At 38.4% G+C, this 15263-nt stretch overlaps 1 protein-coding gene across 4 annotated transcripts in view; it reads right to left on the bottom strand.

The window, feature by feature from the left end:
- epha3 (eph receptor A3) overlaps nt 1-15263 on the bottom strand; it is a 90427-nt gene that overhangs the window by 11609 nt on the left and 63555 nt on the right. For 2 of the 4 annotated variants that reach the window (XM_082508964.1, XM_082508966.1), the window contains exons 7-13: nt 13504-13666; nt 12726-12828; nt 11922-11986; nt 10621-10746; nt 7390-7575; nt 3921-3982; nt 1677-1886 (exon numbers count right to left, since the gene is read on the bottom strand). In XM_082508964.1, the coding sequence (XP_082365090.1) occupies nt 1677-1886; nt 3921-3982; nt 7390-7575; nt 10621-10746; nt 11922-11986; nt 12726-12828; nt 13504-13666 (915 nt within the window). Of the gene's footprint in view, nt 1-1676; nt 1887-3920; nt 3983-7389; nt 7576-10620; nt 10747-11921; nt 11987-12725; nt 12832-13503; nt 13667-15263 lie in introns of all 4 variants that reach the window. The other 2 variants (XM_082508963.1, XM_082508965.1) reach the window with 1 other exon arrangement.

The raw sequence follows: 15263 nt of genomic DNA on the forward strand, positions 1-15263 counted from the left end.
TTTATAAATACAAACAAGAAAATACACTCTGCTCTTGCACTTATACTATACCCAGCTGCTGCACAAAGATATTAAAGTCTAAAATGTGCAGAAATACCCTTAAACGTGGGACGCACATGCATGTAAACATGCACATACGACCACAAACTTTTGATTTTTTCCTAAAAAACAATGACTAAAGAAGTGGAGAGAAAAAAATCCACTGAAGCCCACATGTGCTAGCATTGTCAGTTACTTTAATGCGGCAGAGTTTATTATTCTGTCTCATTATTTCAGATTATGAATTTCTGGGAGAAAGGCAAACGGCACATTGACTGTTTATTTGACAAGCCATTCTCAGCCAGAAAATTATACTCTGTCTAAAAGGCTGCACGCACGGTTAAGACCACAGATTCCTCAGTTGAGAATGGCCACACACGCACACACTTCCAACGGTTAAGATCAGTGTCTGGATCATAATTTGCCTACTGGGTGTGTTTCAATTTGAGCATCTAATGCTAAGGCAAATAAAAAATGCTTTTACAATATTTTTTGTTTTTTAACTTTAATGGAAATGGTGGAAAGAAATCAATAAATCAATAAATGGCATAAAACATCCAGGTTCTGGTACTCAAGGTAGGTTTGAAAAAGCAATCAAGGGCCTTTATTTCACAGGGCTAATGACATTAAAAATACATGAATGCATACCAGGTTATGCTTCTTCAGGATGTAGAGATGCAAAGACACAAACAGAGCAATTAGAGCTTCTCTCACCACAGGTGTGCAAATCTAATTACATGCATACACTTCTTTCTGAAAAATTGAATTGCCCAAACTTACTGGGAGACCATCTGTAGGATTCCATTTTTATGATCTTTCTCATAATACTAATTTTCCATTGCCTATGTGCTATTATTACATTGTTATGGGAAGTATCCTAAGTGGATTTCCAAGGTAAGTTGAAACACAGATTTTCCATCATCGTAAGAAGCACTGTAAATGTCTGAAATTGTCTTCTTGGCATGTGTGCCTATGCCTCTAAAAGCGAGACATGATACTTTTTGAAAGTATCGGTGCTTTTCCTCCTAAAGGATGAACTTTATCAACTTCTGTGTATCACCAAAAAGCAACCAATTCAGAATTTATTAGCATGTCAAACGGCTTTTATAAGTTGTAATCAGCCCAATAGATCTGGTCAGTAGATGCCTTCTCTACTAGCTAGCAGCCTCAAGAGGCAGTTCCTGCCATTGTTGCACCAACAGATTATGCAGGATACCTCAAAGAGTTATCTGAAAAAAGTTCAATCTAAGAAGTAAAAACCTCTGTCATATACATCATGAAAGCAAATGACAGTGGCAAAGCCCAACAATATTCTTCTCAATGAGACGCATCGTCTTATGGCACATGGGGCTTTAATGGTCTTCCCTATGACCTTCCAGTTTAGGATATGTGGATTTATGTCTGCCCTTTAACAACTAGTTTTTTATGTGTCGTTCACCCTTGCTGTGATATGTGAGGGGAACAGGTGCACAGTATCTGTGTATGTGTGATGACAAAAACAAAGACAAAGACCGGAAGAGGATGGAGTGTGTTGCTTTTTGGTGGGGGGATTATTTTTGCTGGAGAGGATATATATAGAATTGATATAAAACAGTGTTGTCTTTAAATGTTTTATTTGTATTTGTATTCCAACTCACCCTAGTTGTGTAAGCAGCCTCCGGGTCATCCTCCAGCACCCGGGACAAGCCAAAGTCTGACACTTTACACACCAGATTGCTGTTGACCAAAATGTTTCGAGCGGCCAAGTCTCTATGAACGTAACCCATGTCTGACAGATACTTCATGCCTGAAGCAATACCGCGCAGCATGCCAACCAACTGGATTCCTGTGAACTGGGCATCATGTTTCTAAAAAGGGAGATAAAAGAAATAATTATAGAAAGAAAAGCGTGCTTTTCCCTTTATGTTACACGTTAACATACATTATATAGTACACAAAGGGAATCTGACCTTTTGGGGTATTTGCATAAAATGAAACTTTTCTGCATTACTGTCCACAAGATTTTCATTAACCTTTAAAAATCACCTTTGACATTATGTACCTCATCTTTCGTTTCAACTATGAAATCCCAGAGCCAAATACAGAGTAATGTATGGAAATAAGGATTAGACCATAAAAATGAATTTCTTTTTTAAATAAATCACTGCTGTTATTGTGGAGCAGTTTTCATATGCTACATATGTGATGACACACATAGACAATATGAACACTGGCATCCACATATATATATTTGAATGCTGTATATTCATCAGAAAATCATATCATGTGGAAAAAAGGGATATAATGCATTTTCATGGCACATTATCCAATGGATTTTTATAGCCAAATGTTTGCCAGGTGTTGAGTTGCAGCAGTCAAACATATAGTGGGTGAGATGTAAACACAAAGCATATTTTATTGTTTGCATTGGCAAGCAGCGGTGTTTACACTGATTCAAACTGGCAAGAGTTCATAACTAGGCATATATGTTCTATGATCTGCTGCTACTATCTGAATATGAGATAAATATAAACTGAGGAAACATGAGGAGAGCCATATGAATTTTTTTTTGTGCTCATTATCCATAGCGCTTTCATTTTGTCTGTTCTTGCTGCTCTTTGTATCTTCTGTTGCCCTGCATTGTCAAATTCATTCCATTCAGAATTTGAGCATAAATACTCTTATCCTATGGTTTATGTGTCTGTGTTGTCTGTTTAAGGCAATCGTCCAGTCTTCTCTATAAATTCAATTTAAATAATCATCTCTTCCAAGTAACTGCAAGTTATGTAAATTTTGCATGGTCACAGTTTTTGAAGTAACTTTTACATTTTTCGTTCAAAACTATGGTAAATGGCCTGCATTTGTATAGCGCTTTACTCAGTCCCTAAGACCCCAAAGCGCTTCACACTACATTCAGCCATTCACCCATTCACACACACATTCACACACTGGTGATGGCAAGCTACATGTAGCCACAGCTGCCCTGGGGCGCACTGACAGAGGCGAGGCTGCCGGACACCGGGCCCTCTGACCACCACCTATCTATCTAAACTATCTATCAATAGGCTTTCATTAGGCTCGTTTTAGCTAGTATGGCTTGTCTGTTTACATTGATAAAGATTTATTTTCACATGAAATGGCTTATTCTGAGTGTATGATAAGTATGTTTTTCTCTAAAAACCAACCAGACCTTCCACTTCATTTTGAACCATTAGTGGCCAGGACACCTGGTTTAGTCACTTCAAAGCTTTGTAGATTCATAACACAGACATAAGCTAAAGCGCAAAGCTATGAATTTCCGTGTGCGTGCTTGTGTGTTTATGACACATTTTCAATGATGAAGTGCAGGCCTCTGTCAAAACGTCGGCAGACAACAGCTACACGTCCTGGATTTGTCTATGTGTGTTGCAGACGCATGTGGAAAAAGGCTAAAACAGGCATTAGTACACATGCTTTCATGCCAGTGTTGCGGCTTGGCTGCCGTGCTTTGGGTAATTTCAGTAAGGCAGGTCAATTTCTCTGTAAGAGACTGAGGCATGGCAAGAATCACATTCAGTCCTGGCTGAAAGAGCAGTTCAAAATATTTTGTTCGCTGACAAGGTGTAAGAAGAGTACAGCTGAAAGAAATCTGCTAAAGCCAGCATATCTCAGGTACTTTATAGTGTATACAGTGCAATGTGTTATAGTGTAGTGTTAAAACTTACTATATTAGCTGACTGTCCTAATTCGTTTCATATATAAAATATAAATAATACTTACATAAATTATAAAATAAGAACCTATGACAAAGCTGACATTGAATGTTTCTTAATTTTCAACTAGCCATTAATCGTTCATTGCAAAACTGGTTTGGGTTTTCAGTGCATTAAAATTTCATAAGTGTGTTTTTAATTATTACTCACTCTTAAGAAGCTGTCAAGAGATCCATTTTCCATGTACTCGGTGACGATCATGACAGGTTTACCTACAACAGGAAGATTTCAATAAATTCCCATATCATACCAGCAACAGGACTAAAAAAATTTAGTGCAATAACATCCTGAATACTTATATAAAAAAAACAACGAAAGAAAACCCTCTTTTGTGCCAGTATTGTATTGATTTTAGATTTATTCTCTGAAACAAGCAAAAATAATAATGAGTGGACATTAAGAGCTGTACTTCGACATTAAACAGACGTACACAGACCCTGAGAGTGACCAGGCTGAACGTACTCTCTTTTCTCTCAGTTACACTCACATGCACGCCTACATACACACACGCCCACACACACCAGAATGAAATGATCCTAGTCATAGTTTTAGGGTCCCAGCAGGTCACCTGTCAGAGTGTGACATCTTTATTTCTGTGGAAGATCTGGCTGTAAATCCATGCTGCCTGCTATCATCTGTACCTGATCAGACTGTGGCCAGCACAAAGTTTATTACAGAGGGGGGAAAGGGGGGGAAAAAACTCTTTAAGAAAGCTTTAAATCAGCCATGGTTAAATGAACAGCATCCGTGTCAGGACTTGTTTGTGCCACAGATGGCTTTGTTCTCTCAGCTTCACTCTTGACTTACCACCAGCCATATTCTTCTTTTCCATTTTTTATTCTGATTAATGTGCCCTGCTCCCTCCTCTTTCATTCCTGACCTACCTTTTCTCTATCATACCTGCCTCTCTTTCCCCATCACCCCATCCCTCCCTCTCATCTCCATCCCTCTTGCATGTATTAATGTGAACCAACCCCACATCTGGAAAGAAAGGGACTTTTTTTCAGGAATCGCGCAGGCTGAAGGGAGAGGGTGATGGAATTAGTTGCGAAAAGAAGCAAATCTATTAAACTCAATGGAAATTTTAAGAAAAGGGCCGTTTCATGAATCTGCATTGCACTGGTAATTCATTTTCTTTATCACAGCACATTTAAACAAAACAGATGTTGTCAATTTCAGCTTGAAATGACTCTGAAAGATTTTGAATCTATTTCAACTGATTCTGTTTATTTACATCTTACCAGAGTAAGCGTAGCTAAAAATGTGACGTTGACAAAATAAAAATAAACCTTTTTTTAAAAAAAAGGGGGAGATTAAACTCACAGAACAGCATGTCTCAGGAAAGTTGCACCAATTTCACTTAGCAAAAATCTCTCATCATTTAAACACCGTCACAGGACCAGTACAACACCCTCCACCCACACCCTGTCCCAAAAAGGCTGTGATGGATTGTTCAGTTTAACAGAGAACTGCTTTTATAGTTGCAGACAGGCATGCACGCACCCGGTCCTCCCTCCTGTCCTCCGCCCCTTCCTTTCCCCTCTTTCTCTCTACTTTCAACATTGGCAACAAAGATAAAGGCCCCCAAGCCCCTTTGTTCTGCGGACCCAAGTGTGAGTGTACTTGTATGTGTGCAAGTGTGGATGTATGAACTTGAGCAAGAAGTGTGCATGTGTGCGCGTGTGTGTGTGCTCCTGCAAATATGCAGCCTGTGGATCAGCCAAAAGCAGCAGCAAGGTAAATGGGGTGTGAAAGTCTCAGGATTATTAAGAATTAACAGGAGCAGCTTAATAAATCACCCGACAGCAGCGTGCATTTGTGTGTGTGTTTGTGTGTGTGTAGGTGTGTGTCTGTGTGTGGGAGCATATCAAATGGACCTCCTAAAACTATGCCCTGCACTCATGCTGCTCCTACTTATGCACATGTGCTCAGGGCATCTCTCCAAATGTCATGTGCGAAGTAGTGAATTTGGGGCCTCCCCTATTAGTCTCAAACCAGCAAATGAAACCGCAGTCTTGTGTTATTGCAGCATTTCTCACAGGTCGGACATTAACAGGAAGAGTGGTTTAAGATGTATTAGGCAAACAATGTGTGATGAGGGATCACACACATGCACACACACACACAGACTTTCACTTTCAGAGTGGACTGATTTCATTCATCAGTACAGTGCAGAACCATGCCGTACGTTCTAACTGAAAAATTATTCTAAAAGAGACAAAACTGGATGAAGGAGTATGATTAGCTTCTGTTGTTCTGGTTACTGTTTTCTATTATTTGACCTTATTTACTGACATTATTTTACAAATACATGCGTATTAGCATGTTTAACAAGTTTCTCCTACAAAAACTGCATAAGTGACAGTTTAGTAGCATAATTTGTGCCACTGTTGACTCAAAATGATATGTTATAAGATATTAACTGGTGTTGTTCTGTCTTCCTTCTATTGTTTTGTCCTTCATCCCTCCTTCCTTCCTGCTTCCTTTGTGTTATTTCTTTGTGTTTTTCAATTTTTCCATCCTTCCTCCCTTCCTTCCATCCTTTCTATTGTTTGTTTATTTATTTATTTGATTCTACTGTCATTACTTTCTTTCTCCCTTTGTTCCTTCTCTTGTTCCTTTCTTAACTTCTTTTTTGCTTCTTTCCTTCCCTCCTGTTTCCTGCCTTCTATCATTCTTTCCTTGTTTCCTTTGTTTCTTTTGGCGTTCCATCCCTCCTTTCTTTTTTCTACTTTCCTTCCATCCTTCATTCCTTCCCTCCCTCCTTTCCTTCCCTTCTTTTTTCTTTTTTTCCTTCTTTCTTTGTAGAGATGAAGCATAATCAGAACAATATGGTTTACATGCCCAGTTCATTGCTGTTTGGAAATTACATTACATTGTAAGACTGGGCTGTTTTTGATTACAAGTCACGGCAGTAAGTTGCTAAGAAGATAAGTTAGGGAAGCAGGTAAAACAAGTTGATGTAAGACAAGGTGGAGACGAGGAAGCAAAGAACAAATGAGACGGAACAGAAGAACCTAAAATCCAGAATAATAAAGAGAAGGCAAGTTCACTTGGTATTTTATTCTACTCTTTAGAATAACAATACTGGCAGAACTACTTAACAAGCCAAGTGCCGCAGGGAAATATAGAGGCCAGGACTGTTTCTTTGCGACAAAGTTCAGACTCATTATTTCCCTTTTCTGCAGTCATTCCATTTTAAAGAGGCCTTCTGTGTGCTAATGATAGTCTTATAAAGAGGCCCAGAGGGAAGCTAGTCAGAGATATGGATTTATGGATTTATGCCTGCTTTGGACACAGGCTTTGATCAGAGCACATTGATCTGCAGAGATTTACACCACGGCAACTCAATAAAACTCCTTTGCTCTTTCACAGAAGTGTCGGCCACTTTAGAGCCATTTGTCAAAGACAACTGCAAATCCGGAATCGGTAAAAAGACTCTCAGGAGAAGCCTGCTCTCTTATGGAATGTGACTAAAAATTGTTGTGTTCTCTGAAACATCATGCTTCTGAAAAAGTAAGTGCTTCATAGATTAATATTCTCCAAGAACCAGAGTAACATATAATTATCAAAATAGCACCTGGTAATTCAATTCTCTTCAGTTTGTCGTGGAACTTACTGCGTGTTACCACCCCCTCCAGCCTGATGATGTTAGGGTGGTCAAACTGTCCCATGATTGATGCCTCAGAAAGGAAGTCCCGCCTCTGTTTGTCTGTATATCCACCTTTGAGAGTTTTGATGGCCACGCAGATCTCCTTTTTGCTGGGCAACTTCAGGCGACCACTGCAGACTTCTCCAAATTCACCTAAAGATAAAATAAAGGCAAGTTTTATGTATGATGTCTATGACATTGCCATGAAAAGCATTTTGGAGTGAATATGGCTAACTTAACTAGCTCTCTTGTACCAGAGTACATGATCAGCAGTAAAACCACAAAGACAGGTTGCATGCTGATACTCCTTAAACCTACGGCTAGGTCAGCTTCACAACTGAGAGCCCAGCATCTAGCATAGCATGAGTCAGAAAATCCTGACTGCTCTGATGTACAACAGGGGTTCAGATGTGTTTTAAGGTGTTACAACATGTGATTTTTACAGCTGCCTGTCAGTGATTCATTCAGACAAAGCTGCAGATCATGAAGGATCTTAAAATTTCCATCTGTAATAACTTAACTCCAATTAATCAGGAAATGCTTTGGTTGATGTTGGACAAAAAACAGCATTTCCTGATTAATGCATAGCGTGTACCCATAGCCAAAATAACAAAGTGAATAGACACCAATACAACTTTTCAGCTTCATTTATATGTCGAATTAAAACACAAAATTACTTAACATCCACTCGGGGAGAGCTCAATTAGCATTCTTCGCTGGTGAGGGGATGCATGAATTTAAGTTACTACTTGTAAGTATGTGCATGCAATGGGGAGCTATCCAGAAGGTACTGTAAGTTTTGTAGGTATGCTGGCCACTTCAAAGGCAGTCCTGGAGACAGAGTTTTGGCTGGACTGCAGAAGATGAGGGGTGTGTGTATATGTGTGTGTATATATATATGTGTGTGTATGTGTGTGTGTGTGTACTGAATGTAGGTGTTTGAACAGAACGTACATGCATGCTGAGTGTGCTCAAGAATGGTGATGTCAGAACTAAGATATGCAGATCTCACTCTTCATCCAGTACAATCATGTCCCATAGCTGCTCTGGATCAGAGAGCATGGGTCAAATCCTGGACTTGAAGCAATGGCATCTGGAAGGACTTAAGCCTGAATAATTATAACCTGTCTAAATACCCAGACCATCCCTGTTCTTTCCTTCTCTGCTTTGCACCTCTTGTCCTGAGCAGTGGACAGGCAAGTCAAGCCAAGGCACCTTTTTATGTGGTCACTCAGAGAAAGAAGATCTTCGTCTAATAAGGCTTGATTAGGGACACTCGTTCCTTTCCTGTTATGAGTAGAGCTAGGTATCTCACTTTGATGTTAAAGTCTAACCCATGTAAGCAGAGTGGAGCATGTGTTTCATGTCTTTTAACACACAATCACCGATTGGCAAGAGGATCAAAGTCCCTTTAACGTGTTTAATGAAGACAGATGGAGTTGAGGCAGGAATGGAGAAAGAGAAGGTATGTTGTATATTGTTCAGAGTGCTTATGTGGCTTTATAAAAATCACACAGATGGGTGGCAGGGTGCATTGAAGCTGACGGACAAAAATGTTTACATCATGGCTGGAGCTTTAATGTTCACCTCTGGTGTTCGGTTCACATTTTATGAAGTTAAAATAGATTAGCAAGAGCAGGCCAAAGTCCCCTTTCTTCTCCTCTCATCTCACATTTGGATCTGTAAATTTATGGTTTTCTCATATAAGGTTTCTGGCTTTTATCTGAAAATCTTTCAGGGATTTTCTGTCCATCTTTCTAAAATTAAACTGCTCTGAACTACTAAGTTGCTTTTCAAAAGTAATCACCCTGTCAACTTGTCATTTTATTTATATTGTCCAGAACTTGTTCTCAAAGTTGCACTCTCCCTTCTTTGTGTTACTATGGAAGAACACTAAAATAAATACACTTTGAATCAGCTGTGCACTGTACACATTAAAAATGTATAGTACAGTATAGACTTTTCTGCTGTAAATCGACTATGGGTTAAGGTATTAGTCAGCTAATACTGGTTTAGAATGATGATAAATTGGAGCTACTCTTCATCTATTTGCATTTTCGATAGATTATGTTTCACTGCTGTTTCACTTTTCATGCCTCAAACATCAAATTGCATGTATTTAATAATATTAAATGAAGTATGGACATTAGTTTGTGTGCATTTCTTGCAAATGGTCATGCAGATTTGAAGAAGTTCATGCTTGTGTAAAATCAAAATGACAGCCACAGTGAACTGTGGACAAATGTGTACCACATTTTTTATTATATTAAAAGAGAACAGCTGATTTTGTTTTTTATATGTGGTTTTAATATATAAACAGTTATCTCCTATGTACCATTGCAGCCCTGTGAAAATCATTGTGCTTTGTGTCTGCTATGTATGAAAAATATATTGTGGTTAGCACTGCAGAGTGTGAGTCCAGTGTATACTCAGGTAATAGACTCTCAGGCTGTCCTGACAGTTTTACAGTGTGAAGGGCCGGTGGGACTCTGGAGACCAGTCTGCTGTTATGTGCTGTGTGCTTTAGTCTCCATCTATTCTGACTGCACTCGACATGAATCATAATGCATTACCCTCCCGTCTGCACTCCTGCTCAAGTTATCAGGGAGTACATGAGTGGAGAGGAAAAGAGGAGACAAGGCTTCAATTACTATTGCAATTACTGTACATCGGGAGTTACGAACTTGAGCATAAGCTACGGAAAATGGAAAGAAAAATAAAGGAAGGAAAGAAAGGGTTAAAGGAGACATGAACCAACTGAAGGTTTTCTCATTTCACCACCTTTCCCTCCATCCTAGGTGAGGGCTGGAAAGAAGAGACATCAAGCTGGGGCACAGAATGCTTTCTCATTCCTGGCTGTGCAGCATGACGCATAGATAACTAGCTCACTGCTATGAAAATATAGATGTATAGGAGCTCTGTATATACTCCATTTTCCTTAAAGTGGTTGTGCACTTGGTTTGTCTTTGTCATTTAAATAGAGCATGAAAGAGTGCAAAAGTAAAAGGAAGTAACTGATACGAAAGTGGGAAAAGTCTTTTTTGATTTCCCTTTTTTTATGTATCCCACCAAGCTCATTTTGATTATTGTTTTGAAAATATTAGAAATGACATGAATTTTTTGCAAAGTTGCCAAACCTATATGGAAGCTATACAAGCAGCAGCATCTGGCCATACACTTTCCTTTGCCTATTCTCACCTGCTCCCACCACTTTATCTATGGCAATGCAGGAGGCATCCAGTTCCTTGGCAAATTCGTGCACAGCCTGGCTCGGGTCCTCATATGTGTGGGGGTCCACATAGGTTCTGATCCCTGGCAGACGCACTGCAGCAGCACAGGAAAGTTGCATTGGTTACCAACTAGTTAAAAACTCCAAAATAGCACAGCTTACAGTAATATTGCACTTTCAGAGGAGTCTAGGAAACACACAGGGTGGCAAAAGATCCAACTAACCCTGCACAATGAAACCAAAACCATGAAGACGATATAGTCCTGAGTATTTCAATGATTGAATTTTAGTGAAGAATTTCCCTCAAGGAGCAGGCAGGGCTGAGATTTTCTCACTTAATATATTATGCATTAAAGCAACAGTCACTTATCAAATGGATATGAAGACACTTTTAGCTGTTTTAATGGAAAGAGTTTTTTTTACAATTCCCTCTTTTCTCTTTCCCCAGAGAGTCTCTCTTATTGAGATTTGATGGAGGAACAATAACAAAAAGAGGAATTATACCCTTCATAACACATCAAGTTTAAGAAACACTATGTTTCAGAGATATGTTTTATTTTATGATAAACTTGAAAACAAAGGGAAGATATGTAACACAGCTGTATTTTAGTAGTCCCTGTGTGTTAAAATTTATGCTCTGGGTTTGACCCATCCAAACTACTCATGAAGCAGTGGGCAGTACCCTGAGGAATTCTAGAAGCCTAGGTCAAATTTAAAGGTAGGACTATTTCAAATAAATAACATCTCGTAAAGACAGAAAGAGAGAAGAAACAAGGAATAAAGGGATGAGGAAGTAGCATGAAAAGAAAATTAAATTACTATTTATTTAGTACTGACTCTAATAGTAGAAGTAATATCAAGAAACTTTTTTATTTGGAAAGTAGAAACTAAAGCGCAGATTTAGCCACTTCACTTGGCTGGTTTGGAAAACGGTGTTATTTTGTTCTCCTTTTAAATGAAGCCTCAAGTACTTGTTTCTAAATGGGCCAAAAACATGGTCATAACATGGTCTTGTTTGATTATTGTCTTCTCGTATGAAAAAACAAAGATATATCTAAACTTAAAGGGGAAATCCACTTCAAGCTTTGACATATCTACTCTAAAACAACCGCTATTGGTCAAAAGGTTCTCAGAAGGACATGCATATTCAAATAACATCCCTCAAATTATCTTTTATGTAACTAGCTAGTTCTATCTGTATTCAGTGACTAGTAAAGTACGGCAAGGAGAGACAGAGCCAATTCTCAGATAAACAAAGTCCAGTACTTACAGTGTCCATTGCCAAAATGCAGTCTTTTTTCATCAGGATGTTTGGATTTGCTCCGGCAACAAAACCTGCCAATGCAAACAGAGAAAGACCAGAAGTAGTGCCACATCTTCAATAAAAATTCGCCCACAAGCCCAGCCCAAACGCTACCAAGATCCATGTGTGCATACTTATGTCTGTGTGTATATACTTCTGGCTCTTATAACCCAAAAGAGTATCAGTAAGTCTTATAATGTGATGTGGATTTATACTCTTTCCTGAAACCTGCTGACCACCAACTTCAGCCGCGCTCACATTGGCATTCAAACGCCCGTGTTGTGCATGAACGCACTGAAAAGATTCCATTTATTGAAGATGCTCATGTTTTTTGATTGAGTGGCAACTAAGCCAAGAGCAACTTCAGCTGAAGTGTGTATAGATCTGGACTTTAAAGGACCATACAGGCTATCAGAATGTGTACTTCCTGAGAAAGCTGACGAAGCTGTTCTAAAAAGAACTTCTTTGAACAAATTTAGAACACGTTCTCAAATATTTAATGAATAATGATAGCATTACAATTACAAGGAATCATCAACAAGGTTAAAACACCTTGTAAACCACAGCGGTAAAAGTTCCTTTGGTTATTAACTGGTGTTTTTTAATTTGCCCTCTTTTATGGCACATCATTTAACTTGTTTCTTCTAAGCTTTTGAAAGTACATTTTGGAAAAGTGCACACAGAATCAACTGAAAGGAGAGAGTACAGATGGTGTGACTAAAGGAGACAATGCTCAAGGCGAGAATCCAGGCAAGTGATTGGTGGACAGACCTGCTAATCAGGACGTAGAGAAGCACAGTGAGCAGGATGATGGCTACGGCAGAAGAAATGGCAATCAAAACAACCTGGCTGCTTTCACTTGAGATAGAGAAGGCTGCTGAAAGACAGAAAGAAACAAGTAATAAGCAGTGCTAACTTTGTTTTGTTAACATTACAGCACATCACAATACAAACTTCAATTACCTGCTAGTCCTATTCCAACGTACTGCATGCACATCAAGAATAAATATACCTTTGATTCAATAAGATATTGTATTTAGTTCCCACAAGAGCAGGTAAAGGTGATTCAGCTCACTCTAGAGACACTTACACATATTTGGCAGCAAAATTGATATAAACAGTAATGTGCTTTCACAGCTTTTATCCCATGGAACAGTAACAGCTAAATGAAACAACTTAGGCGTGTAACAGACACAAAGTAAAGCAAAAATCTTGGGCAGTATTTTCACATTTTCCCCAAAGCACTTGCATGTTTGCTGCAATAAAAAATGCGATGGTTGAATTCACTTCTGAAATTCTGCCAAAGTTACTGCATGAATATCTAAATTTCACCAACAGCAAGAAAGGAAAGAAAATTGTTCTTGTCAGCGAACATGTTTGAAACAGCTGCTACACAACTGGACATAAGGTCTTCCAACAAAAAAAATTAACATGCACACATCCTGCCAGAGAGGTTTCATAACCCCACAATTCAAAATAAAAAATTGTATGTAAAAGGCTAATGGACTATCATATAATTTAATTTCATTTTAATCTCTACTGAGCTTACAGTCAGGGCTGGTCTCGAACTGGAAAGTGGGGCTGCTGGCTCCATATCCTGCTGCGGTACGGGCTCTGATTTGAAGTAAGTAGGCAGTGTTGGGCTTCAAACCATTCAGGGTCACATTACAACCTCGAGCACGGAGGATTGTGTAGCTGGTCTCCTGCTCCTCCTGTAGAAAAAAGAGAAAAAAGAAACAGGATGACAGATGAGAAATCAAATCGTTTTGAGGAATTAAATATTTATTTAACATACTGATTTAGTACTATGTAATTTATAGACGCAGTAGTGTAAACTAATAATGAATACAATGTGTGTACATATATATATATATATATATATATATATATATAGACATAAAGTTTTCCATAGTATAATCATGTATCTCTCTTTTTGTACTGATGCAAATGCGTAAACATCCCAGACAGTTTGATAGCATTCTTGCAAATCTGATAAATTTTCCCCTTACGTTTTATGACTTCTCTCCTACTGATCTCCACTGATAAAACAACAAGAGGATTTACACACCAGGTCTGTATTCAACACATTGTTTCCAGATGTGGAAGGAAAAGAAAAAAGAGAGAAAAAAAAAAACAAACTGAAAGAAAAGAGAGGGCAGAGAAAAAGTGGGATGGTGGAAAGTAGCACTCTATGAAATTAATTAACACTGAGTACATCTTACAGAGGTACAAAACAAGATCTCATTGTATAATAGAATACACGTGCACACAGTTCTGTATTTTATAGCCTTCAACTGTCCTGAGTAAAATTTGCTAGATTTGTCCATGCCCACAGAGGACTGCAGGCACATTATTGCTGACCCAGTTCTGGTATAAAACAAACTTTGGATTAAGAGGAAAACCGCACAAGGCCACTTGTTAATATTAATGACAACCTATTAGGGATGACTTCAGCGATCCTAAAAATGAGCTACATGTTTTGCAATGTAGCCAATGTTATAAAATTCCTGACACTGTCATATTCTCTTTTTTCAAAGACCCTGGCATGTAAAAATTCTGTCCCCCAAAGAAACTTAATGCTTATTAATGGACTAGATCAGAGTTTTATGGTGCACAAAGCTTTTTAAAACGGGCATGTGTGTGAGGCAGTAACTGATACACCAGACCTGCACTGGAACAACCCTTCATCACAGCTATAAATCTCTTACAGCTTGTCATTGTTCAGGACAGCATGTCATCCCCTGAAAATCATACACAGGTGTGGCACAAGTATCTTTGTGTGTGTGTGTATATATATATATATATATATATATATATATATATATATATATATATATATATATATATATATATATATATATAGATAGATAGATAGATAGATAGATAGATAGATAGATAGATAGATAGATAGATAGATAGATAGATAGATAGATAGGTGTGTGTGTGTGTGTGTGTGTATGTGTGGGTGTGCATGTGTACTTTCTGTTCTGTGCATGAGCCTCCATGTACTTTTTTGTGTGTTGAACACCAGAACGCTGTAAGGATTTAATATGGTCTCAGTGCTGAATTGTGCTTTGATAACATAAACAAAGCTGCAGTAAATTATAGCTTAAACACACACACACAAGACACAGAGGCAAAAAAACATACAGATCCTAAGATGGGTGATGTACAGCAGAAGTCTTGTGAATTGTTTTAGTAAAAATCCCTTTTGTCTAAGACTAAATAAACAGCCTAAATTAATTTTATCTGGAGTTCTCTCTCGGCTCTCGGCTCTTTAGATTATAGTGATAAAACACGCAAAAATAA

Source organism: Aulonocara stuartgranti, assembly GCF_965226115.1.
Source record: "Aulonocara stuartgranti genome assembly, chromosome: 16".
Classification (NCBI taxonomy): Eukaryota; Metazoa; Chordata; class Actinopteri; order Cichliformes; family Cichlidae; genus Aulonocara; species Aulonocara stuartgranti.